Source organism: Carlito syrichta, unplaced genomic scaffold (assembly GCF_000164805.1).
Source record: "Carlito syrichta isolate Samal-C Ts95f unplaced genomic scaffold, Tarsius_syrichta-2.0.1 Scaffold304506, whole genome shotgun sequence".
Taxonomy (NCBI): domain Eukaryota; kingdom Metazoa; phylum Chordata; class Mammalia; order Primates; family Tarsiidae; genus Carlito; species Carlito syrichta.
In genome coordinates, this window is record NW_007248602.1 from 560,851 (window position 1) to 588,826 (window position 27,976).

Here is a 27,976-nt window from a genome sequence, read left to right on the forward strand (position 1 = left end):
TGGAATCTAAGTGGTTTGCAAACACTGCCCCACTGAGCATAAACTCAATGAAGTGTAGTCATTTGTGAGGTAGAACACAACTACTATTGTGTGTCTGTCCCTCATGGCGATGAGCCTGCCTGTCAACTACCAGCAAAAGTGTTTGGTCCCTGTATGACAACAGGGGAGAGGGAGCACATTTCAAAACTAGACTCCTGAGACTCTCTGTTCTCTTTTACTGTGAATTTTTTGGTTGGATATTTGCCCAAATATTTGGTTATAGCTGATTATATTTATAGACTTCTTTTGTGTTAGTGTTTCTTATAGATTGTGTGTTAGGAAATTTGTTGTTGCTGTCTTATCTGTATGGTTTGATTCATTTCTATGTATAAATAAAAACTAAAGTAGATTACTTGCCTTGTAAATCAGGGAGTTTTGAAAAAACCCCACATTTTGGGAATGGAGAAAACTTACATTTTTGAGAAGGTTAAATAGTATGTGTACTGTGTTTAGTGCCTGTTAAATTATAGAACTAAATCTATGCAGTACATTACAAGACAGGAGTTGTCACTGGTGTTCTTTTAAAACTGTTGCCAAATATTACTTTGAAAACAGTACCCATTTGATTTATTAGCTATGCTAATTAAATATTATAATAAATGAAATAGATGACAGCAACATACCGTGTAAACTAACCTTATGTAACACCTAATAAAAGTCTTGAAGTTTATAAAGAGAAGGGATGGAGTTGAAGAGTGGGGAACTGCAGTTAAGGCATAAAAAATAGAGGGCATTATTGTTGAGGAATATGAAGATACAGATGGACTTACTATATTTGAAATCTGACTCCCAAAGAGCACATACAAAGGTTTGAGAAGAAGAGGTGCTGTTGAAGGGTAATTTGGAAAGTGGAAGCACAGGATGGTACGGGAATGATGACATAGGAAAAAGATAAAGGGCGGATAGATGGGTGATAACAAAAGGTATATGGGACATGAGACATGGTGATGGATTTGGAGAAGCACAAGATTGTCAAAAAAATGAGATCCAACAGCCCCAAAGTAGATTGTTGCAAACTTCAGTTGAGGCCAATATGTGTTGCGTTTCTGAAGAGTTTTACTTTTCTTGTAGCTGGAATGATTCTGATAATTTTCTGGAAGCAGTCAGAAGAGTTCTGAATTGATTAATGTGGTGAGAGATTTAGGGATTTGAGGGGGCTTATATCATAGGCTCCTGAAGAGGTTGGTACTTAGAGGTCTGGCTTTTATTTTTTTATTTTTTGCTAATGCTGTTGGGTAGAGGTTCAAGAGTCAATAGTTTTGGTAATGTGTCTTTCAAAGAATTGATCCATTTCACTTATGTTATCAAATTTGTGTTCATAAAATTGTTTATATTATTGTCCTTTGAGGTCTTGGGATCAGTAGTAATGATCCTTCATTCATTTCTGGTATTGGGAATGCGTGATGTGTGTCCTCCTCCTCTTTATTTTGGTTAGTCTAACTTTTTGAGAAAATAGCTTTTGGTTTTGTTGATTTTTCTCTGTTGTTTTCCTTTTTTCAGTTTCAGTAAGTTCTGTTTTAATTATTATTATTTCCTTCTGCTTGCATTAGTTTGAAATTGCTCTTCTGGTTTTCTACAGTGAAAGCGTACATTATTGATCTTTTCTAAAACGTACCTTCACTGCTAAACATTTACTTTTTAAACATTTTTTATTTTAAAGATGTGGGATACAATTCAGAGTTAGGTACAAATGTTCATTATGTAGGTACCCTTGTGGATGAGGTGTGCCCCTCCCTCCCCTGGCAGTTTCCCATTGCTGCCAGTCCCTTTCTTATAGTATCATAAAAATTGTTCAAGGTTCGCTTATGAGTGAGAACATGTGATACTCAGTTCTTTGTTTCTGTGATAGAGCACTCAATATTATAGACTCTAAGTCCATCTGAATAACTGTGAAATTCATAATTTTGTCCTTCTTTATGGTTGTGTAATATTTCATCATGTATGTGTACCACATTTTAAAAATCCAATCCTCTTTCAGTAGGCAGTATGCTTGGTTCTATGTTTTTGCTATTGTGAATTATGCTGCAGTAAACATGCATGTGCAGGTATCTTTTTCATAGAGTGATTTGAGTTCCTCTGGGTATATTCCCACTAGGGGATTGTGGGGTCGTATGGAAGGTCGATTTTTAGATCTTTTAGGAATCGCCAAACTGTTTTCCACAAAGGCTGTACTAGTTTACACTTCCACCAACAGTGTAGAAGTGTTCCCTTTTCCCTGCATCCTCCCCAGCATCTGTTGTTTTTTGAGTTGTTGATGATGGCCATCCTGACTGGAATTAGGTGGTATCTCAGTGTGGTTTTAATTTGCATTTCTTTATTGATTAGTGAGGCTGAGCATTTTTTCATGTATCTGTTGGCTGCTCATATGTCTTCTTCTGAGAAATGTCTATTCATATCTTTTGCCTACTATGTAATGGGGATGTTTGTTTTTGCCTTTTCGGCATGTTTGAGTTCCTTGTAGATCCCAGATGTTAGGCCTTTGTCAGACATACAGTTGGCAAATATTTTTTCCCAGTCTGTGGGCTGTCTCCCTGCTCTCTCAGTGGTTTCTTTGACTTTACAGAAGTTGTGAGTTTGAGGAGGTCCTGCTTGTCTGTCTTATCTCTTATGGTGTAGGCACTTGGGGTTTTGATCAATAATTGGTTGCCAGTTCCAATTTCTATAAGGGTGTCTCCTGCATTTTCTAAGGTTCTTATAGTTTGAGGTTTTACATTTAGGCCTTTGATCTATTTAGAGTTGATTTTTGTGTATGGTGATAGGTAGGAGTCCTGTTTCAATCTTTAGCATGTGATCAGCCTTTTTTTTCCCAGCGCCATTTACTGAATAGGTTCTCCTCTCTCCACTGGTTGTTGTTGGAGGCTTTGTCAAAGATGAGTTGGTTGAGAAATCGAGATTTTACTTCTGGAATCTCTATGTTGTACACCAACAATAAACAAACAGAAACTCAAATAAAAAGCACAATCCCATTCACAATAGCCACAAAAATAAAAATAAATAAATAACAAAAGAAATACTTTGGCATCTTCCTAACCAGAGAAGTGAAAGACATTTGCAACAAAAACTATAAAACACTGCTCAAAGAAATCAAAGATAGCCAGGCTCGGTGGCTCAGCTTGTAATCCCGTGTCTTGGGAGGCTGAGGTGAGTGAATTGCCTGAACCCGTGGATTCGAGACCCGCCTGGGCAACTTGGCGAGACCTCATCTCTACAATAAATCAAAAAATTAGCCAAGCGTGGTAGTGCGTGCCTGTAGTTCCAGCTACTTGGAAGGCTGAGGTGGAAGGATCGCCGGAGCCCAGCAGGTAGAGGCTACGGTGGCCGGGAGCGGCCACTGCACTCCAGTCTGGACAACAGAGTGAAACTTCAACTCGAAAAAAAAAAAAAAAGAAATCAAAGATGACCAAACAAATGGAAAAATATTTAATGCTCTTGGGTCAGAAGAATCAACGTTGTTAAGATGTTCATTCTACCCAAGGCAATCTACAGATTTAGTGTAGTACCCATTAAATTACCAGCAGCATTCTTTTCAGACCTGGAAAGGGAAATACAGGAATTCATGTGGAAACATAAATGACCACTGTTAGGTTCGGAGGGAAGCAGCACCAACCTTCCCCCATCTGCCCCTCCACCCACCGATCCCCTATGTGCCCCTCCACCCCAAGCCCACATCCTCATACCTCGCTTGAAGCTTCCTGGAACCTGCCACCAGCTGCTGAGAAGGGCCAGACGGGGACCTTCCAGCCCACGCCAGACGCGACGCTTCCAGCCCATGCCGGATGCGACACTTTGTCTCCCTGCTTCGCTGCCACCCCCAACACCCAGATATAGCACCCTTAAAAACCCGAGCCACCCCTCCTTGGGCGCAACTCCCCTGGCCCATCTTCCAGGACCAGGGGACCTCGCCCGGGAGTTTCTCCCCCAATAAATGCTTGATTTATACCAGCCCCTTGTCCTGTGCCTCTTTCGGTATCTCCAAACGTTACATCTTGGTACCAAAACCTGGGAGGTGACTGAGCCACACAGGCCTCACCTCCCGGCTCAGGGGTCTCCCGCCTGAACTGTGAATCTCCGACCTACTCCTCCACTCAGACTTTCGTGAGTTGAGTTACCCCCATGTTGGTCTCTCTTTCCCTCTCTGGGCCTCCCTATCAGAAGTCACAGCTGTGCTAGGGAAAGCCCTCTGTTCCGGTCAGCGATAAATCCTGGGGACGCCCATTTATCCTGACCTTCACTCTGTCTGGCCAGTCTTTACCTGAATTGGGACGCCTTTTCAGACTCAGACAGGCCCCGGAAATTTAGATCGACATGGGTAACCAACCCTCCAAATCTAATTCTAAGACGCCTCTGGACTGTCCTCTCAGTAATCTTGACAAATTGGGATTAACCCCGGACATTCGATGCAAACACCGAATCCATTTCTGTACTGTGGCCTGGCCTCAGTATAGACTGAATAATAGGTCCGAATGGCCACCCGAGGGAACTTTTGATTTTAACATCCTCACTGACTTGGATGATTTCTGCAAATGCAGTGAAAAATGATCAGAGATTCCCTATGTTCAGGCCTTCTGGCTCCTGCGCTCCTGTCCTTCTCTGTGTCTGTATTGTTCCACGACCCAAATCTTGGTGGCAAAGGGAAGCCCCCCTTCCCCTTCCTCTGCCCCAGCCCCCCCACCCAAGTACGACAAGCCTCTCCCACCTGATCTGGAGCCTTCCCCCCTCATAGATATTCTGGAAGACTTAACTGTGTCAATCCCTCATCCTCCAAATCCTCTTCCTCCTCCTTCTTCCAACCCGCCTCCATACAACCCACCCTCTCTCTATCCCCATTTTCCTCCTCCACCTTCCGACTCTCCCCTTCCGCCGCTCTCCCCTCTCTGGTCAGTGCACATGCCCGTTCGCATTGTATGGACCACCCTCCCCACCCCCCTTGCTCCTGCGCCTGTTTGTCCTCTCCCAGAGGTTGCTGGCCCAGATGGCATTGTGTGTGTACACGTCCCTTTTTCTTTGGCCAACTTATCTGCCATTGAAAAACGATTTGGGTCGTTTTCTGCCAACCCTACTGCCTTTGCCAAAGAGTTCCGTTACCTTACTCAGGTTTATGATCTAACTTGGCATGATAATCATGTTATCTCTACTTCTACCCTCACTCCCGACGAACGGGATCGTGTCATGGCCGCTGCTCAGGAGTATACAGATAAAGTCCATCTAACAGACAACACACGACCAGTGGGGGCCGAGGTTATCCTGGCAACAGACCCCAATTGGGACTACCAAGCTGGCCACATAGGACGTAGACGTAGAGATCACATGATACGGTGCATTCAGGCCGGACTTGAGGCAGCGTCTCAAAAGGTAGTGAATTATGATAAACTTAGGGAAATAACCCAAGGCCCAAATGAAAACCTGGTTGTATTTCTAAACCACCTCACCGAGGCTATGACTCTCCACACCCGCCTCAGTTCGGACGATCCTGCCGGGGCTACTGTTCTTGCTACCCATTTCATTACCCAATCCGCCCCTGATATCTGCAGAAAGCTGAAGAAGGCAGAGGATGGCCCTCAAACCCCTGTCCGTGACCTGGTAAACATGGCCTTTAAGGTTTTTAATGCCCGCGAGGAAGATGCAGAAACCACTAGGCAGCAGTGCCTCCAGCCGGCCGCTAAAGGGCAAGCCCGCACCCTGGTTGCAGCCCTGCGGCCAGTGCAACAGGGTATGGGGGTTTCTTGGCGTCCAGAGATGGGTAACAGAGCTGTGTTTCAAGTGTGAGCCTGTTTCAAGTGCTTGTTTCAGGAGCCTGTTTCAAGTGTGGCCAGGAGGGCCACTGGGCCAAGCAGTGCCCTAACCCACGTCTGCCGAGTAAGCCATGTCCTATCTGCAAGCAAAAGGTTATTGGAAGTCGGATTGCACTTGGCCTGGCCAAGCCCCGGTGCCTCCACCCGGGGGTGTGGCTGAGCCGCCTGCTCCGCTCCATGAGCTGCTCAGACTGGCGGAATGCTGAGGGTGCCCGGACTCGAGGACCCCAATTACCCTCGCTGAGCCCAGGGTCTTGCTCCAGGTAGTGGGCAAGTCAGTCACGTTCCTCGTGGACACGGGGGCTACCTATTCGGTTCTGCCTTCCTTTTCGGGGCCTCTATCTCCTTCCCAGGTCTTGGTCGTTGGTATCGACGACCAGCCTTCTGCCCCCCTTCAAACCTCGCCTCTACCTTGTTCTCTCAGTGATTGGATGTTTAGTCATTCCTTCCTCATTGTCCCATCCTGCCCCGTTCCACTGCTTGGCAGGGATATCCTCTCAAAACCGGGGGCCACTGTGACGCTGCTCTCAGCAACACCCTCCTGTCTTCACTGCTGCTGTGTCTCCCTAACCCCTCTCAGCCCTTCTGTTTGTTCACAGATGAGCGCCATGGAATAGCTGTGGGGGTCCTAACACACCCAGTGGGTCCTTCCCACTGCCCGGTAGCCTATCTCTCCAAACAGCTCAATACCACTGTTCAGGGGTGGCAACCCTGCCTACGGGCACTAGCGGCAGCCACTGTTCTAACCAAGGAGGCTTTAAAACTCTCCTTACATCACCATATCACTGTCTTCTCTCCTCACAGAGTCCACAAACTGTTAGGACATCGGATGCTCTCTCTCCTAGGCCCCTCCAGGATACAGGAGTTCCATTTGTTGTTCCTGGACAACCCGGGGGTAACTCTGAAGCCTTCACCATCCCTTAACCTGGTGTCCCTGCTCCCTCTCCCCTCCTCTGATGCAGGGCCTACCCACTCTTGCCCGGAGGTGATGGAGGCCCTAACTCCGCCTAGGGACAGACTCTCAGATCAGCCACTTCAGTCCCCAGACCTCACTCTGTTTGTGGATGGTAGTTCTGTCTGCACCCCACAAGGCCACCGGCAGGCGGCCTGTGCTGTCGTCTCTGCTGACTCTGTTCTCGAGCCCAGCCCCTTCCTTTGGGTACCACTTCCCAAAAAGTGGAGCTTGTTGCTCTTACATGGGCTCTCGAACTATCTAAAGGGCAGCGGGTAATCATCTACACCGACTCCCGATACGCCTTCCTCATTGCTCATTCCCATGCCACCATTTGGAAGGAAAGAGGCTATCTCACCACCAAGGGCACACCCATTACCAATGCCAAACTAATTTCTAAACTACTCCAGGCCCTGCAGAGCCCATGGGAAGTTGCCATTGTCCACTGTCGAGGCCATCAAACCTCACAAGATCAGGTGGCCAAGGGCAATGCCTGGGCAGACTCTGTCGCAAGGGGACTAACCCAGGTCGCGCCTCCATCCCCCCTCCTCTTCCTTTCTTCCTCCCTGCAACCCCAGTGCCTCCCCAAGGAACGGCAGTCCCTATTAGACAAGGGAGGCCATGTCACACAGCAGGACTGGATCATGCTGGGGGATCGTGTTACGCTACCACAAAACCAGACCTCCCATATTTTGACAGAAGTCCACCGCTCTCTGCACACTGGACCTGAGGCCATGTATCGGTTTCTCTCTCCTATATTCCATCTAACGGGTTTAAAAAGGCTTATCTCTCAGGTTCATGCTGTGTGTTCAGTCTGCTCTGCTGTCACTCCACAGGGAGGATTGCGCCCTCATATTCCCACTCACCAGATGAGGGCCACCTCCCGGCCGAGTACTGGCAAATTGACTTCACCCATATGCCTGTCCACAAAAAATTTCTGTATTTGCTCACTCTAGTGGACACCTTTTCAGGCTGGATCGAGGTCTTCCCCACTGCCAAGGAAATGGCTGACGTCGTGGCCTTAGTCCTTCTGGAACACATCATTCCCAGGTTCGGTCTTACAGCCAACATCCAGATGGACAACGGACCCGCCTTCACTGCCAAAGTTGTCCAGCAGGTGGCTGCTAACCTGGGAGTTACCTGGAAACTCCACACCCCTTACTGCCCACAGTCGTCGGGTAAGGTAAAAAGGGCAAACGGCATTTTAAAAACACACCACCAAGCTCACCCTAGAGGCAAAACTCGGCTGGCCTGCCCTCCTCCCACTCGCCCTCTCCAGAATAAGGATGGCTCCAAGTGCTCTGTCGGGTCTCAACCCTTTTGAGCTGCTGTGTGGCAGGCCCTTTTTAATCAATCACAACCTACCCTCCTCACCACCTCTGCTTGCTTCCTACTTGCTTACTTGGCTCTGCTTAGGCAGTTGCTAAGGGAGCACGCGGAACGAACCCTTCCCACAGTCGCTCTTGACAACCCATCAAATCCGGTTTGTACGATCCTCCAACCGGGGATTCAGTTTTACTCAAACAACTGTCCCCCCAAGCTCTAAGCCCCTGGTGGGTTGGCCTGTTCACGGTGGTCCTCACCACCCCTACAGCTGCCAAATTACTGGGACACTCATCATGTCTCCCATCTCAAATTGGCCCTGGCCACGGGGGCCCCTTGGCATTGTCAACAGGTGGGACCTACCCGTCCTCACCTCACCTAGGGTCCTGCTACTCACTCTAGTTCTGCTGCCTGTCTCACACACAACGCCACCGGATGATGGCTACCGTTGGCAGTTTTACATTGAAGAAACAGCCCAGTCTTAACGGTAAAGTCATTACTCAGGTTGTGGGCACCGGACTGTGCCAGCCCTGGGGGTGCCAGACACCAGTCACCATTGACATCTCAGTAGGCAGCATGAACTCCATCAGTCTGGGTGCAACCCCAACCCTGGTCTTCTGTTTCTAATATGACCAAACTGATGCCAAATGTAACCGATGGCCTCAGACATAGGGGGGTTGTGCATATAATTGGTGCAAAATGCACAAGGTCTACCCTCTCATCCACCCAGGAAAACTAACCTGTTTCACCATCTCTGATCCCTGGCATCCCAGGTGGGCACAGGGAGTTGAGGGAGTTGTTTACAACTTCTGGCTAAGCTCCAACCCATCAGGAAAACTCCACATTTTCCAAACATACCGCCTTGTTTTTCCTCCCCCAACAAACTTCCCAGCCTTATTGCAGAAGCAGAAACTTCTTTGGCTAACCAACCCTCCCCCCCCGGAGTGCAGACCACCCTTCTCCATTTTCTTGGCTCCGTTTAATACAAGAAGGTATCTCATTACTCAACCACTCTTCTGTTGGGGATGTAAGTAACTGCGTCCTTTGCGCCGCCCTAGACCGCTCCCCTTTGGCAGCAGTTCCTATCACACAACTGTTTAATGCCTCTAACGTGCCAAATAACCAGCCTCTTTCATTCCCTGGCATTCCTTTGTTCCGGCGTCTCAGCAACCTCTCTAATACCTGTTATGGCAGCTCCTGCACATGCAACATCTCCAGACCTGTGCCATCTAATCTATCTGCTCCCAGGCATGGGTTCTTTTGGCGTAACGGCACCCTCTTCAAATCTATCAATAATTCTTACCCTTGTTCCTATCAGGTAATGCTTGTGCCACAGCTTATGTTCTATTCTGAGGAAGAGCTCTTACTCAAATCCTTTCCTACTCCCCGTCACTCCAGCCGTGGGACATTTCTCCCCCTCATGCTTGCCCTCACGTTTGCCATGACCTTAGTGGCTGGAGGGCTAGGCAGGGAAGCACTGGGACACAGCCTCCTTTCTTCCCAAAAACTGGAAGAAAGACTCTAAGCCGCTCTGGAAGCATCCACAAGCTCCCTGGCATCCCTGCAGCGGCAAATAACCTCTCTAGCCCGGGTTACTTTACAGAACCTCAGGGCCCTTGATCTCCTTACAGCCGGCCAGGGTGGAACCTGCATGTTTCTCCAGGAAGAATGCTGTTTCTACATTAAGGAAACAGGGCTGGTTGAGGAGAATGTCAACGTCCTCTAAAAGCTGGGAGACGAACTTTGCAAAAAAAAAAAACCCCACCGCAGAATCGCCCTTCTCTGCTTGGTGTAACTTGGGCATCACCCAATGGGTCATGCCATTCTTGGGACCTGTTCTACTTCGCTGTCTTTTACTTATGGTTGCACCCTGTCTGTTGAATTTTTTGCAGTCCCGCATGAAGGAATTTCTCACGTTACAGTCATTCAGCTACTCCTGCACCCTTATCCGTATGCCCCACTTCCCTCCGAGCCACCCCATCCTGGCCTCCCCTAAAACTATGCCCCCTTTCAGCTTGAAGCAGCCAGATCGAGTCAGCGCCCCTTATACCAAAGAGGTTGGGATGTTAGGTTCGGAGGGAAGCAGCACCAACCTTTCCCCATCTGCCCCTCCACCCACCGATCCCCTATACGCCCCCTCCACCCCAAGCGCACATCCGCATACCTCACTTGAAGCTTCCTGGAACCTGCCACCAGATGCCAAGTAGGACCAGACAGGGACCTTCCAACCCACGCCAGACTTGACGCTTCCAGCCCACGCCGGATGAAACGCTTTGTCTCCCCACTTCGCTGCCGCCGGCAACACCCACCCAGATACAGCACCATTAAAAACCCGAGCTGCCCCTCCTTGGGCACGACTCTCCTGACCCATCTTCCAGGACCACGGGACCTTGCCCCGGAGTTTCTCCCCCAATAAACGCTTGGCTTATACCAGCCCCTTGTCTTGTGTTTCAGTATCTCTAAACGTTGCAACCACGAATAGCCAAAACAATCCTCAACAACAGCAGCAACAATAAAAAACAAAGTGGGAAGACTTTAAACTTTATTATAAAACTACAGTAATCAAAACAGCCTGGTACTGGTACAAGAACAGGCATTAAGACCAATATTTTCTTTTAAGCACTGTTTTTACTGCATCCCACAAGTTTGGTAGGTTGCATTTTTATTGGTTCAAAATATTTTAAAATTATTCTTGAGACTTCTTTGATCCATGTTCTATTAGAAATTTGTTGTTTAATCTTATGTATTTTGAAATTTCAAGTTATTTTTCTGTTACTGGTTTCTAGTTTAATTCCATTGCAGTTTGAGAACATGTTTTGTATGATTTATTTTCTTATAAGTTTGTTAAGGTATGTTTTATGGCCCAGATTCAGTGAATGTTTCGTAAAAGCTTGAGAAGAGTGTGTATTTTGATGTTAACTGTAGTATTCTATAAATGCCCATTAGATAAAGTTAATTTTTCTGTTAAGGTTAATTATACCCTTACTGAGGTTCTGTTTGCTTGATGTATCCATTAACTGAAAAAAATATGTTGAAGTCTTTACTATAATAGTGGATTTGTGGATTTGAAACTCCTTGCAGTTCTATCAATTTTGACCTCATTTATTTTGATACTCTGTTGTTAGGTGCCTATAGATAGAGGATTGTTATGTCTTTTGAAGAACTGACCTCTATCATTCTGCCAGTGACTATACTTCATAATTTTCTTTATTCTGAAGCCTGTTTTATCTGAAGTGATATGGCTACCCCAGCTTTCATTAATGTTTTTGTGGTATTTTTCTTTTCCTTTACTTTTAGTCTGTGTTTTTGTATTTAAAGAGAGTTTTCTGTAGGCAACATATAATTGAATCTTGCTTTTTTTCCTCCTCAACAAACTCTGTCTTTTAATTGGTGTGTTTAGACCATTCTCATTCAACATGGTTATTGATATAGTTGGACTAACATCCCTTGTGTTTGTTTTCTATTCTTAACACCTATTTTTTTCTTATCTCTCCTCTTTTTCTGCTTTCTTTGGTTTTATTTGAGTATTTTATCTTCTCTCTTAGCATATCAATTGTACTTCTTTAAATTTTTTTTTTGTGATTTCCCTTGAGATTGCTGTGTACATTTTTAACTAATCTAAATCCACATTTAAGCAACAGTGTTTGCTTTATGTGTTGTACAGGTACCTTATAATATTCTCAGGTCGTCCTTTCTGTCCTTTGTGGCATGGCTGTCATTCATCTCACTTATCTTTATGCTATAATCATCTAGCACATTGTTACTATTACTACTTTAAACAATTAGATAGTTAACTATAAGAAAAATAAATGTTTTTATTTTGCCTTCACTTATTCCTTTTCCAATATATACTCACTCTTTCATATTCTATATGATTGTATTTTAGTTTTTATTTTATTATAATCTGACAGTTTTGATTATATACATTGTGGGGTGCAAAGTGATGTTATGATTTATGAATATAATGTGGAATAATTGATTCAACTTAATTGACATCAGTCACCTCAGATTCTTATCATTTTTTGTGTTAGAACATTTGAAATTTACTTTTAGCAATTTTGAAATGTATAACATACTATTATTAACTATATTTGCCACACTATGCAATAGATAAACCAAGCAACCATATTTCTCCTGTTTGAGATTTTGAGGCCGTTGACTATTTTCCCCCCATTCTCTCCATCCCACAGCCTCTGTAACCACCAATCTATTCTCTGCTTCTGTGCATTTGATTGCTTTAGATTCCACATATATGAGTACATGCAGTATTTGTCTTTCTGTGCCTGGTTTATTTCACTTAGTGTAATGTTCCCCAATTCCATCCACATTGCTGCAAGTGACATAATTTTTCTTTTTAAGGCTGAATAGTATTCCATTGTGTATTATACCACATTTTCTGTATTCATTTATTTGTAGACAGATACTTAGGTTGATTCCATAACTTGGTTATTGTGAATAGTGCTCAGTGAACATGGGAGAGCAGACATCTCTTTGACAAACTGATTTCAGTCTTCTGGGTAGAAGTGGGATTGCTGGATCATATAGTAATTCTTAGTTTTTTAAGGAGGCTGTATGCAGTTTCCCATAATGGCTATACTTATTTATATTTCCATCAATAGCATATAAGGGTTTTCTTTTCTTCACATCCTCACTGATACTTGTTGCCTTTTATGTTTTTGATAATAGCCATTCTGATATATGTGAGAGGATATCTCATTGAAGTTTTGATTTGCATTTCTTTGATGATTAATGATGAGTTTTTAAAAAATATACTTCTTGCCCCATTTGTATGTCTCATGAGAATTGTCTACTCAGGTCTCTTGATCATTTTTAAATTTAATTTTTTGTTTTCTTGCTACTGCGTTCTTTGAGCTTCTTGTATATTTTGGATATTAGCCTCTTTTTGGATGTATGGTTTACAAATATTTTCTCCCAATCTGTAGATTGTCTCTGCACATTGTTGTTTCCTTTATTATACAGAAGCCTTTTAATTTAGTGCAATCCCATTTGTCTATTTTTCCTTTTGTTGTGTGTGCTTTTGGCATCAAATTTTAAAAAAATTGCCTAGACAAATGTTGTATGGATTGCTTGTTTGTTTGTTTTCTTCTAGTAGTTTTGTAGTTTCTGGTCTTTAAATCTTTAATCCATTTTGAGTTTGATTTTTGTATATGGTGTGAGATACAAGGGTTCCATTTTATTCTTCTGCAGGTGTATATCCAGTTTTCTCAAAACTCTTCATTGAAGAGACCATCCATTTCTTATTGTGTATTGTTGGTCCCTGTACATGTGCAGTTTATTTCTATGCTATCTATTCTGTTCCATTGGTTGATATGTCTATTCTTTTGTCAGTACCACATTATTATAATCACTATAGTCCCTGCAGAATTTCTTTAATATTTCTTCCAGAACAGGTTTGCTGGTGATGAATTTTCTCAATTTTGTTTTTCTAAGAAATCTTTATATCTTCTTTACTTTGAAGTGATAGTTTTGATGAATACAGAATTTTAGGTAGGTTGTTTTCTTTCTATTTACACTTTAATACTTTACTTCATTCTCTTATTTACATGGTTTCAGATGATAAATTCTCTGTAATTTTTATCCTTTTTTATTTATAGATAAGGTGTTTTTTCCCCTCTGCTCTGGCCTCTTTCAAGATTTTGTCTTTGTCTTTTGTGTGTGTGTGTGTGTGTATTTTGAAGATATGGTATGCCTATGTGTAGAGGTTTAGGTATTTATTAAAGTTGATGTTCTTTGAGATTTTTGGTGTCTCTCACTAATTTTGGCAATTTCTTGGTGATTAATTACTTTAACTATTTCTTAAGCTAAATTCTCTCTGGAATTCCAGTTATGCACATGATGCACTGTGTGGGATTGCTCTTTGATTTCCTTTTCGTTTTTTTTTTCACTCTTTTTTTCTTTCTATATTGCAGTTTTTGAAGTTTCTGTTGTCCTGTCTTTAGACTCACTGGTTCTTTTCTAGGCTATGTCCAGTCTGCAAATGTGCCTAGCACTGGCATTCTTCAGTTCTGTTAGTGCTTTTCAATAGCTAGCATTTCCTTTTTATTATCCCTTAGAGGTTCTGTCTCCCTGCTTACATTATCCACCTGTGCTTGCATGTTATCTCCCTTTTCCTTTAGAATCCTAATATATTAACCTTAGTTACTTTAAAAATTTTTTTAATTAAAAAAAAAAAATTCCAGTCCCCCTTCTTTTGAAATCCCCAGTGTCTATTATTTTCTTCTGTATGCCCATTGTTTAGCTTCCACTTAAAAGTGTTTGGCTCTCATTTATAAGTTTAGCTCCTACTTATAGGTGAGAACATGTGGTATTTGATTTTCTGATTCTGAGTTATTTCACTTAAAATAATAACCTCCGGCTTCATTTATGTTGCTGCAAAGGACATGATTTCACTTCAGAGTATTCCATGCTGTGTATATATACTACACTTTATCCAGTCTTCTGTTGATGATACTTAGGTTGGTTCCATGACTTTCCTATTGTGAGTAGTACTGTGATAAACATATGCATGCAGGTATCTTTTTGATATAATGATTTATTTTTCTTTGGATAGATACCCAGTAGGAGTATTGTTAGTTTGAATCGTAGTTCTATTTTTAGTTATTTGAGAAATCTCCATACTGTTTTCAGTAGCGGTTGTACTAATTTACATTCCCACCAACAGTGCCTAAGCTTTCCCTTTTTTAATGTCCTAGCCAACATCTGTTATTTTTTGACTTTTTAATCATGACCATTTTGACTAGTGTAAGATGGTATCTCATTGTGGTTTTGTTACCTACAGCAAGCTTGGCTGCTTATTGCTTGTAAACCAAAGTAAACAAGCATGAGCTGTAATGAAAAGAAGGTGATTTTATTCCAAAAGCTGGCAGATGGGAAAATGGCCAGACTCATTCCTCAAATGGACCATTTCATATTTTTAGGTTGAGTGCAAGGGTTTAAAAGGGAAACATGAAGGGGTGGCACAGGGTGTGTCTTGTTCTGATGGCTTATCTTGGTTAGTGGTCCTCCTGGAGAGCTGGTTAGTGTTATCTCAGCTGCAGTCGGGTTATGGATCAGTCGTCTTATGACTGTGCCCAAGCAGGAGGGTTCCATAGTCAGGTTGTTTTAAGATTAGCTTTTGGAGTTTCTAAGCAAGCATAGAGTCAGATAAGTATACATGATTCAAGGGAGTGTCTTGTAGATAAAGGGGAGAAAATAAATTTCTAATACATGTTTTAAGGCTTAGGATTAAGAGCTGAAAAAGTTTAAATACATTTTAAGACTGAGATACTAGTTTACAAATTTAATTTGCATTTCTCTGATAATTAGTGATGTTGACCCTTTTTTCATATGTTTGTTGGCCACTTGGATGTCTTCTTTAGATAAATGCCTGTTCATGTCCTTTGCCCACTTTTTAATGGGGTTATTTGTCTTTTTCTTTTTGAGTTGCTTGAGTTTCTTATAGGTTCTGGCTATTAGTTCTTTGTCAGATAGATGCATGATTTACAATTATTTTCTCTCATTTTGTAGGTTTTCTGTTTACTTGGTTAATTTATTTTGCTGTGTAGAAGCTTTTTAACTTAATTAAGTTCCATTTGTCTATTTTAGTTTTTGTTATATTTACTTTTGAGGTTTTAGTCCTAAATTCTTTGTCTAAGCCAATGTCCTGAAAAGTTTTTCCTAGGTTTACCCCTGGGATTTTTATAGTTTCAGGTCTTACATATAAGTTTTGAATCCATCTCGAGCTAATATTTTTGTATGGTGAGAGAGAGGGGTCCCGGTTTATTATCCTGCATTTTCCCCAACACCTTTTATTGGCTAGGGCATTTTTACACCATGGTGTGTGTGTGTGTGTGTGTGTGTGTGTGTGTGTGTGTATATATATTATATATAAAAAATATATAAAATATATTATATATATATATTTTTTGATTTGGAGTCTCACTCTCTCGCCCAGACTGGAGTGCAGTAGCCACTCCCGGCCACCACAGCCTCGACCTGCTGGGCTCCGGCGATCCTTCCACGTAGCTGGAATTACAGGCATGCACTACCACGCCCGGCTGATTTTTTGATTTTTATAGAGATGAGGTCTTACTGCCCAGGCGGGTCTCGAACCCGCGGGCTCAGGCAATCCACTCACCTCAGCCTCCCAAAGGCGTGGGATTACAGGCTGAGCCACCGAGCCCGGCTACCATGGTATATTTTTGTTGACTTTGTCAGAGATAAGTTGGTTGTAGGTATATGGCTTTATTTCTGGGTTCTCTATTTTGTTTTATTGATCCATGTCTATTTTTGTAATAGTACCATGCTGTTTTGGTACTATACTCTTGTAATATAATGATGGTAATGTGATGCCTCCCTCTTTGTTCTTTTTGCTTAGGATTGCTTTGGCTCCTTAGACTCTTTTTTGGTTCCATAAGAATTTTAGGATTTTTTTTTTCTCCTTTTGTAAAAAATGATACTCATTATTTGTTAGGAATTATGTTGATGGCGTAGATTGTTTTGGGAAGAATGGTCATTTTAATGACATTGATTCTTCCAATCCATGAGCATGGTCTGTTTTTCCATTTGTTGTGCCATCTCTGATTTCTTTCATCAGTGTTTTGTAGTTCTCTTTGTAACAATCTTTCACTACCTGGCTAAACTTATTCCTAGGTATTTTATTTTCTTTGTCTCTATTGTAAATGAGATAGTATTCTTGATTTGTTTTTCAGCTTTAATGTTATTGGTGTGTAGACATGCTTTGATTTTTGTATGGTGATTTTGTATTCTGAGACTTTATTGAAGTCATTTATCAAATCTAGGAGTTTTTTGGAGGAGTCTTTAGGGTTTTCCAGGTTTGAGATCGTGTCTTCAGCAAACATATTTGACTTCTTCTTTTCCAACTTGAATGCATTTTATTCCCCCCTTTTTTTTAACCTAAATCATGTAATTTTAAATTGCCTGCATATTAATTACAAAATGTGTTGCATCTGAGTCTGGTTCTGATGCTTGCTTTCTTAAAAATTCAAACTGCCTTTTCTAATGTCTTGTAATTTATATTAAAAGTTAGACAGATGTTACCAAGTAATAGGAATTTGGGTAAATGGTTTCTTAGTGTGAGGTTTCATGTTGATTTGTCAAGGGTTGTGCTCCATTTAATGTTTACTATAGCTGTAGGTGACAGAGACATAAAATTCTCCTGGTGTTCTTACTTTTTCTCCCATTTTTTTTTTGATATCTCAAAAAACTCCTCCTTAGTTTAAATCTGTTCCTTGCATCTCCTTTCACTGTAATCCGCGGTTGTTCTGATGCCTTGGTTGTGTTGTGGTATGCGGGGGGAAGCATTTTATATTATGATAAAGTCTCAGTCTTTTAGTGGGTCTATGTCTTAGTGTATGTCTTTGCTTCTCTCACTTAGATGAGACAGAATGATTGGAGGGAGCTGGAGTTGGGAACGTCCCTTCCCTCATGAGATGTGAAGTTCTGACTAAGTCTTTTATTTTGGAGAGTGTACCTTTTTTGTGGATAACGCTCTAGGTGTATTTCACATTGGTTATTTTCTCTGTCTTCATGCCAGAGCACTGAGGGGAATCTTTCTTGGCGTTTTACCATGAGGATCTGGTGGGGTTTCTGGAGATAAAACCCATGAAAGTATGCGGGTGCCCCTAAGACTATGGGCTCTAGGAGTTTCTCAGTCTTAATCTAGACCACAATCAGCCTCCAGCAATTTGTCAAGTGTTTCTACCATTCACCGCCTCTAGTGGCTGCTGCTTCAGGTAAGCAGATCTTGGCTGTAGGTTTTTGGATTCACCTGTCTCCCCAGATATCAAGGTAATGATTTGCCCTGCAGACTCAGTTCTCCGATAATTCCAAGAATATACTAATTTTCAGTTTGTTCAGTCTTCTTTCTTATTGCAGGGACAAGGGTGATAACTTTGAAGTTTTTTGCATATCAGAGCTAAAGCCAAAAGTCCTAAAGTTCCTCTGATATTTCAATATTTTTGGTTTTCTCATTTTTCCTTCTCAGATTTTCACTATGGTGGTGAAGGTCAAAACTGATACTAATTATGATGGTAAAAGCAAAGATAAAATAATAGTTTTTAAAAAATTGTATGGTACTGAGAATATGAACAGGGAGATATTTGGGTTGTTGAATAGTTGAGTGAATGGGAATTTATCTTTCTATCTTTTTTATTGGTCTAGGAACCACTTCTAAGAATCACTGATTGAAAAATATTGGGGCAGGTTGGTGTAGATCAGGGATTGGCAGGTTTTCCCCAGAAAAAGCAGATAGCAAAGAGTTTAGGCTTTGCAGGGCATGCTTTCTCTGTTGCATTTACTCAGCTCTGCAGTTGCAGCACAAAAGCAGCCACTGATAAAACTTAAATGAGTGTGACGGTCTTTTGGTAAAAGTAAATAGACACAGACTGTGGGCCAGATTAGATTCAAGGACCATAGTTTATCAACTTGAGGTCTGGACCAATAGTTTTTCATTTTTCCCCACATCTCTAATCAAGTCCTGGTTATCAGTAGATGGTGGCCATGTTTTGTTTTCATATTGTTATGAACATATTTTATCGTATTCAGGTATTATCCCATGTTGGGATGAACATTTTCATATGTTAGTCAGAGGTGTTCTAAAAATCTTTAGGGTTAAGAATCATGAGTTTATTAAAAACTATCTCAAAGTTGCCATGAAAATGTGATTCTTGTTTACTGAGAACGATAATGACAACAAAAAAATACGCTGCCATTGTGTGGTATGTTAATTTAAAAATAATTCTGTTTTAAGTATTTCACCTTATGTAGGCATGGCATGAATTTATGTATGTATGTATATATGTATGTATGTATGTATGTATGTATGTATGTAATTATGAGTTGGAGTCTCACTCTTTCACCTAGACTGGAGTGCAGTGGCATGATCATGGCTCAATGCAGCCTCAAACTCCTGGGCAGAAGGACTGCCTAAGCCTCCCAAGTAGCTGGAACTACAGGCACGCATCACCATGCCTAGCTAATTTTTTTAGAGACAAGGTCTTGCTATGTTGTCTAGGCTGGTCTTAAACTCCTGGGCTCAAGAATTCCTCCTGCTTCTACCTACCAAAGTTCTAGGTTTACAGGTGCACCTGGCCAGGTATTTTATTGCATTTTATTTTGCTTTTTTTTTTGTTTTAAAATTTTATTTATTTATTATTTAGAATCATGGAGTACCCATGAAGGATTGTTATATAAGTATATTGCATAAAGGCGAGATTTGGATTTCTGATGAGCCCTCTCCCCCAGTAGCGAGTGTGGTATCCAATGGTTGTATCCTTTATCTTCCTTCCTTCCCACCCTTCTTTAGCAATGTCCAGTGTCTGTTGTTCTGTCCTTGTGCCTGTGTGTGCCTAATGTTTATTGCCCACTTATGAATGAGGACATGTGGCATTCAGCTTTTTGCTTTTGTGATAATTCACTTAAAATGATAGTCTCCAGTTGTGTCCGTGTTGCTGCAAATAGCATGTTTTTATGGCTGTGTAGTATTCCATAGTGTATATTACCACATTTTCTTTATCCAGTCTACCTTTGATGAGCATCTGGATTGGTTCCATGATTTTGCTGTCGTGAATAGTGCTGTAGTAAACTTACAAGTACAGCTGTCTTTTTGGTAGGATGATTTGTGTTCCTTTGGGTATAATCCCAGAATTGAGATTGCTGGGTCGAATGGTAGCTCTGTTTTTAGCTCTTCTAAAAAACCTCCAAACTGCTTCCCACATTGATTAAACTGGCTTACATTCCCACCAACAGTGCACAGATGTTCTCTTTTTTTCTGCAGCCTCATCAACACCTGTTGTTTTTGACTTTTTAATAACAGCCATCCTGAATATCGTGATATGGTATCTCATTGTGGTTTTGATTTGCCTTTTTCTGATGGCTAATGATAAAGTATATAAACTGGAAGGGATCTTAGAGATTATCCATGTAAGGATATGGCAAGAAGGTGGCCGTCTGCAAACCAGGAGTACCCTCACCAGATGCTGAATCTGCCAGCACCTTGATCTTGGACTTCCAAGTCTCAAGAGCTGTGAGAACTAATGTTTGTTGTGTGGGCTACAGTTTATGGCATTTTGTTATAGCAGCCCGACCTGAGAACTTGCTAAGACATTTGCCTATCAAGTTTTTAGAGGCAAGAAAACTGACACCAGAGAAACTAGCTGACTTGAGGACCAGTGTGATTTAATAAGAGAATAGTACTGGAAGGTTATAACAGCAGTATGATAGAGTCAACTTGCTTTGGCTTCAGAGAGTTAATTGTTAAAATTTCAGCAATTTGCGTGAACCAGTTATTAAATGCATTTACAATGAAAAATTATATATAAACTCACAAATTGTATTAAAAGTATTACATTTTCAAAGTTCATAACTTACTAATTATTTTACTATATATTTTTGTTATCTATGTTCTTGAAGTTACTTACATCTAGTATATCTGCATGATGGAAATGTTATATAATGATGGCTTGCTCAATCCTTATTTAGTGATATCACATTGCCTTAAGAATGGCCACAGGCAAGTATTTACACCATGGAAATTGGTAAATGTTACAAATAGTATGTCTGTTCTTACCCCTGCTGGGTCCTGAAACTCAAGCCTTTGATTAATATTTAATATACTTGTCTGCTTATGTATCTGGTTTTGTTGCATGACTTTGAAATATGAGGTTTGGAACTTATATCCCTAACATCCAGCACGATACTTGGAGTAAAGTTGACAGACAGATGTTTTTAGTCGTTTATTCCTTGATTCAAATCCTGGCTCCGTCACTTACCTATCTGTGTGACCTTGGTTATTTTAACCTCTGTTTCTTATTGAAAATGGGAATAATAATGTCAACCTTTCATGATTGTTGTGGGGATTAATGAAAAGACCTAGACATGTGTCTGGTGCATAGTAGGTACAAAAAAGTTGATTTTTATTATAACCTAAGAAGTAGACATAAATGCCATTAAGGTCCAGATTTGTACTGTATGCAGAGTTTTCTATTAAGTAGTTGACCACAAACTGGATGAGAATCAAGAATGTGGTACTGTTATTTTGTGTGAGTGCGTATACTTTTTCTCCTTCCCACACAAAATAATGGGATAAATTAAAAGGAATATGATATATAAGAGGCAGGAAGCAATCCCTTTGTTGTATTTGGCTTTACTAGACTCTTATTACAGTATCATGTCCAGTTTTACATTGCTCATTTTAAAGAGGATGTCAAAAAACTATATGTAGTGTGTCCTGGGAAGAATCAACAGCTATGATTAAAGGGATGGAAAATAGGCCCTTTGAGGCAAGTTTAAGGAACTGAGTTTGTTTACTTTGGAAAGGAGACGATAGAGGAGTTACTTAACTATCTTCAAGTATATGAAGGGTTATTATAAGAAGAATATTCTCAAGTTTTTCTCCACATGCACTGAGGACTAAAGGAGGAAATTGACATTCCATTTGAAGAAAATTGTGTTAAACTGGAATTGGCTGTCAAGGGGTATCATGGAATCTCCATTTTTGAAAATACTTAAAAAGAGTAGCAGCAGATGGTTATTTACTGAAAGTTTTAAATGTTGGACCTCATGAAAGTGAGACGCAGCATTGTAGACTGTGAAGCTTTTTCTATTTCTGTGATACAGTTTTCTTAAATTTATTGTAACTCACTAAGTATATTCCAGATATCTTTTTGGAAAACCACATACAATTTTGATGAAGTTATATTTTAGCTTGTATCACATCTTAATTGCTGAATTTATTTTGAATACAAATATTTGGTATTATCTGCTGGTAGTTATTTTAAGTTAAAGTCAATTTGTATATAAAATACTCTGCAATTGCGTATTTATGCTAAAATTGACATATCTGAAAGCTTAATCAAGAGTATTCATTAAGACTTTTTTTTCAAGTAGTGCATTGCAAACACTTTGTAACTCTTTTGTGACAGGGAATCCTCTTGGTATATGATATTACAAATTATCAAAGCTTTGAGAATTTAGAAGATTGGTGTACTGTGATGAAGAAAGTGAGTGAGGAGTCAGAAACTCAGCCACTGGTTGCCTTGGTGGGCAACAAAAGTAAGTTGTTACTGCTTATTTATGTTTGGTAAAGTTCATTTCTTGTTATGAACTAGATGTTTGTATTCCCCACCCTCCCAGTTTATATGTTGAAGTCCTCATCCCCAGGGTGATGATATTGGAGGAGGGGGTCTTTGAGAGATAATTAGGTCATGAGAGCAGAGTCCTTATGAATGAGATGAATGCCTTTATAAGTAGAGACATGGAAGAGGTGACCTCTCTCTCTTTCTGCCATGTGAGGATATGGAAAGAAGGTGGTCATCTGCAAACCAAGAGGAGTGTCCTCACCAAATCCTGAATCTGCCAGCACCCTGATCTTGGACTTTCAAGTCTTGAGAGCTGTGAGATCTAATGTTTGTTGTGTGGGCTATAGTTTATGACATTTTGTTATAGCAGCCCAACCTGAGAACTTAACAAGACATTTGCCTATTAAGTTTTTATATTTAAAAAAAGATTTCATATTTGGAGGCAGCTTTTCTGAAGTGAGCAAATTGTTTGAGTAAGAAATTCCTAACAGTGTGCACAATTTTTTCAATAACTGTTTTGATACATGTGGTCTATCATAACTACTCTGCTGCTTTGGCCAATTCCTGTGAAGGTAAGTTTGGTTCTGACAGTGTGTGTTTTGGTTTTCTGTGGCCTAAGGAAGCAGCATGGACTATTAAGAACAGCAGCACAGCTGCAGGTTTTATGATGTTGCATTGCAGTTTCAGCTCTGTCCCAGAGGTTTCGTGAGAGATGTTTCATTAAATGAGCCCCTATTTTAGGGAAGAAAGCACTATTACATGGAATTTTATTTGCATGGTTCTTTGTTTCTATCTTTTAAAAACTTCTTTTTCTGATTTTTTTTTGGGTTTGTTCAGGTATACAGATAATTTTTTTTAAAGAATATATTAGGGAGAGGAGCAATTTTTGGTAAAAAATAGGGACTAGTAATTTTTGAGATGTGTCTTTTGGGCTATGATGTATATATAACATAAAATCATAAAACTGAACTCAGTACAAGATTGTTATTTGGCTCCTACTTGTGCAGTGCAGTTACTTGGAAAAAGAGACATCAATAAGGGTTTTCAAATGCAGTTATGTTCACTTAATGATGAGATACGTTCTGAGAAATGTATTATTAGGCCATTTTGCCGTTGTGTGAACATTTATAGAGTGAACTTACATAAACCTAGATGGTCTAGCTTACTACACACCTAGACTACATAACGTCGCCTATTACCTCTAGGCTACAAACCCATATAGCATTTGCTGGGTTGAATACTGTAGGCAATTGTAATGTTATGGTATTTGTGTATCTAAATATAGAAAAGGTACACAAAATATGGTGTAAAAGCTCCATTATAATCTTGTGGAACCATCATTTGATATGCATGCAGTCCATTGTTGATGGAAACATCATTTTGCAACACATGACTGTATATGAAATATTATGATATGGCATGATCTTCTCCAACTTATTTGAGGTCAGAAAAGAGAAAATGAATTTAAATTATACCATGGAGAATTTAGGTTCAGGAACTGTTTCCTGACTATAAGCATTGTTAAATCAATACCTATGTTTACTACCAAGAGAATTAACTTTTCCAAAGATCTTTAAAAGCACAGTACATTTTTTTTCTGTAATTGTTTAGGAAACAGTGCTTCCTGAAGGACCAAACTAAGATTTCTGCATTATATAGTTTTGCACACTGAAATGAGTATTGAATAAATTCAAACTTTAATTTAAAACAATAGTGAAATGGGTGTGAATATAATTTTTCTGAAGAGTTAAACATATAGACATTATCATACTCTCTGGAAAACAGTATTACATATCATAAAATTTCATGGCTTGGGCAGAAATTGTAGCTTTTTTTTTTTAACCTTATTTAAATTTTGCTCTCCTATTTTGTAAATAATTCTTTTTAATTGAGTGAATCAGACACTTCAGTTCATTGAAAATCTTCCTTTACAAATCATGAATTTTGGTGAGCTTAAGTTCTATTTTTGGTTGCAGTTTTTCATTTTAGGAGACCATTTCTTAGTCAGGTGTCATACAAAGCATCGGCTTATATCATGGTTACATTTGTGCTTTATTGGAGGTTTCCCAGCACCTTACGGGAAATTACAGAGTAGAGGAGGGAGAAGGGTTGGGATTTGTTTTGGTTTCTTTGAGGATGTAATGTAACCATTATTCAGGGTAATGGTGTAGTGATGCCTAATTATATACATTATGTTATGTGTTGATGCTAACCTCTGAGGCATCCACCACTTGTTACTGTCAAAGGCAGGATATCAGACTAGATGGGCTATTGGACTAGGATGATGGTGCCATGCCTGGTTTTTAAAAACAAATATTTATATAGGTTGTTTGAATTTATGCAAAAACCTAATACACTGTTATGTTTGAGATTTAATAGCATGAAAGTCAAGAGGTTTTTTTCACTTTTTTATAACCTCCTTCTTTTATATATTTATAATACCCCCTTTTAGAATGCAATCATATAACAGAGTATGTAGTCACATAGCATGTTATATATGTAAAGTGAAGAGATTATAGGTGAATACTTCCCTGAATATGACTTACTGCATAATCTGTCACTGGCCCAATTTCATGTGTTCACATAATGAAAGACCTTCTGCAGTTAAGCCTATTAGGGCTTTAACTCATGAGTTCCCTGAATATTTTATGATCTCTGTTTTCAAATTGATGTTATGTTAGTATAATATAGTAGTATGTACTTATTTTATTTTGGGGGGATGTAGTTATATTAAAAAGCAATCAGATTGACAAAGCCTTTTTGCATTGGTTAAAGATAAAGAGACACATAATAGAAAGACATCTGAAACTGGATGATTATGCTCATTGGCTAAACATAGTCATCTTCTGCCTAAATGTGCTTTTAAAAAAAATCATTGTGCTCTAGTCTTTGAAACTTAAATAGAAGGCACTTGTTAAAAAGAAATAGGCATAGACTGTGAAAATATTAGCAGCAGGAACCAGCTTTTCATCAGAGTTAGTAGAAGGAGAGAGAAAGAGAAGGAGTACGTGTTTCCATACAAGGAGTATATGTGTGTGTATGTGTACACATGCACACTTATTCCATACTAAGAGCTTATAATCAGTAACTTACAAGATTATTTTCTTTTAATTAAAGTGTAATAAACTCTCCAAAATTTGAACTGAGGATAGAGGATAGTCTTATATAAAGATGAGTTGTGGGCTTATTTTTTCAAAAAATTGAGGTTTGTTATGTTTAAATATACAGAGCAACTAGAGTAGGTTAGTGAAATGACCAGTGGAGGAAGAGATGTGTTTTAATGAAAAAAGGGATTGATAGTAAGTATATTAATTATTTCAAAATATAATTCTTTAAAACATACAACTACTAAAACAAATTAATTCTATATTCTGTCAGATGGCAATTAGTGTTATTTCTTTGTACTGTTTAAGATATTAAATGAAGTATCAAGTAGTGATTAAGGCCATAGAGCATTGGATTTAGATAGACTTTGCTTACAAGCCCACTTTCTTCGATTAAGAGCAGCATGACATTAGACAAGTTACTTTACATCTTTAAGCCTCAGTTTCTCCATGTCTGGAAATAAGGATAAATGTTTCTGTCTGATAAAGTTGGTTTAAAGATTAAATGAGATATTGCACAAAAAACACTGAACATGTGATCTTTTGCATAGTAAATGCTCAGTAACTATATGTTATTGTTAATAATAATAATAGCCTTTTAAAAGTAGAGTATAGATAGCTTCATCTTGAATTATTACAAGTTAGTAGGGGTGAAACAGGTTTCTTATGAAACTTTCCTGGAGGAAATCGTTCTTAGAGAATTCCTTTGTCACAATCTTATCTCCTCCCCCCCCGATTGATAGCTCTCATATTATGTGTTGGGTAGGACCATTCATTTAACAAACATTTTTTAGTATCAGCTATGTGTATTAAGCTAGTCATTGTTAGTGTGCTCAAAGGTTGTGTCAATTGTGAATCCCAAAGGAGTGATTGGAACCTACCAACCTAGGTCTCAATTTTATTCTTTTTCTCTGACATCTTCAAGTTTATTAAACATTTGACTGCTTTCTTTTGCTCTGTTGTTGAAACTTTTAAATATAGTTATTAATGTCAGCGAGATGACTGACTAGAGACACCTGGCACTCATTTTTCCCACAAGAAAAGACCAAGTTAGTGAGTAAACATCTAAGATTTGACTGGACTGTTGACTGGAAATTGCTTGAGTGCAACAAGGGAATGGAGAGTCACCTGTGATGATTGGAAACACAGGAGGGCAGAATGGAGCCCTATATCTGCCTAGATCAGAATGGCTAGAGACAGGAGAGATATCTTTTTGTAAGGTTCAAGGTAAGCAGAAGATCCTCACCAGCCCCCATTGCCTCTGCAGATACTATATTTCTTATTACAGGACAGTACCACAGTCCTGAGCTGAGTTTAGAGAGCTGCCAGGAATTCACAGAGCTGCATTGCTCTGGATTGGAGCTCAAGGTGTGTGCTCCCAACCCCCTGCCACTCTTTGTGGGGCCAGCTACTGCAGCACAGTGCCATCTTGAGAACAGAGCCACTTCTGTAGTGTGCCCTTCTGTAGCCCTTGGGCTCCGTCTTCATTTCACCAAGCCCACATGGGTGGCTGAACACCACAACCCCAGGTTCCTGAAGCCTGGGCCCAGGATTGGCTGTGACTCTAGTCTTGCACAACAGGAAAGCCAGCCCTTGCCACTTGCACTTCAAGCTGGAGGAATGAAAAATCTGGCAGTCCTTCTCAGGCCAAACTGCCCTTGAGCCAGCTAAACTACTGTGCACCCTCTCTCAGGAAAAGAAGTCCCTGAGCCATTGAGCAACTGACATGCCCACAGGCCCATGGAACAGCTCTATGCCTGGACTCAGGGCCTAAGAAACAGCCCCATGGGGCCACCGCCCAAAGCAGACATGTTCCCAGGCCAACCAAGCAGCTGTGCATCTGTGTCCTGGGTCTGGGAAAAAGCCCACGGGTAACCTTAGCAGGCACATCCTCAGGCTGATTGAGTTGCTGTGCTCCCCTGTGGCAGGCCTGAGAAATAGCCCCACAGGATGACCCTGCAAGACGTGCCTCTGGACTAGCTGAGCTTGTGTATGTGGCTGCCCCAGGCCTGGGAAACAATCAGCTGGGCCACCCCTAGGCCAGTTGAGAAGCCATGCATCCACATCCAAGGCCTGAGAAGCAGTCCTGTGGTCTACCCATGGCAGGCATGCCCTCCCAGGCTTGTCAAGCAGCTATGGGCCCCTGCCACTGGCCAGATTAACTGGCCTATAGTCCTAATCCCAAGGTGGCCCATTTACTGTGTGCATATATGTACCCCCGACTTGAGAAGCAGTCTGGCGAGGCCACCCCTGGAAAAGCTGCACCATCACTGCCACACACTCTCTCAACCTAGGTCACCAAGACACTCACATATGTCACTAGCGTGGATTACAACTGAAGAAACTACACGGAGACTACACTATGATGTCTACCTGGAAACAAGGCCAACACACCCCACTGAACTGACCCCCAGATGCCCATGTATACAAATATATCTTTCCTATGAAACCTACTCCATACAATGGAAGAGATGACTCCTTCACCAGAGGCATAGAAATCAATGTAGAAACACATCAAATACGGTAAAGCAAGAAAACATGATACCTATAAAGGAACACAATAATTCTCCAGTAGCAAACTGCAGTCATAAAGAAGTACACAAAATGCCAGGAAAAAAAATAAAAAAATATAAAAACCATAATCTTAGGGAAAATCACTGAACTACA

At 40.6% G+C, this 27,976-nt stretch overlaps 1 protein-coding gene across 1 annotated transcript in view; it reads left to right on the plus strand.

The window, feature by feature from the left end:
• The window catches only part of LOC103262444 (ras-related protein Rab-28), a gene marked incomplete at its 3' end in the record, with an annotated part of 35,636 nt that extends 13,457 nt beyond the window's left edge, over positions 1 to 22,179 (plus strand). The window contains 1 exon segment of the mRNA XM_021713361.1: positions 22,050 to 22,179. Coding sequence (XP_021569036.1) covers positions 22,050 to 22,179 — 130 coding nt within the window.
• Positions 22,180 to 27,976: the final 5,797 nt, after the last annotated feature.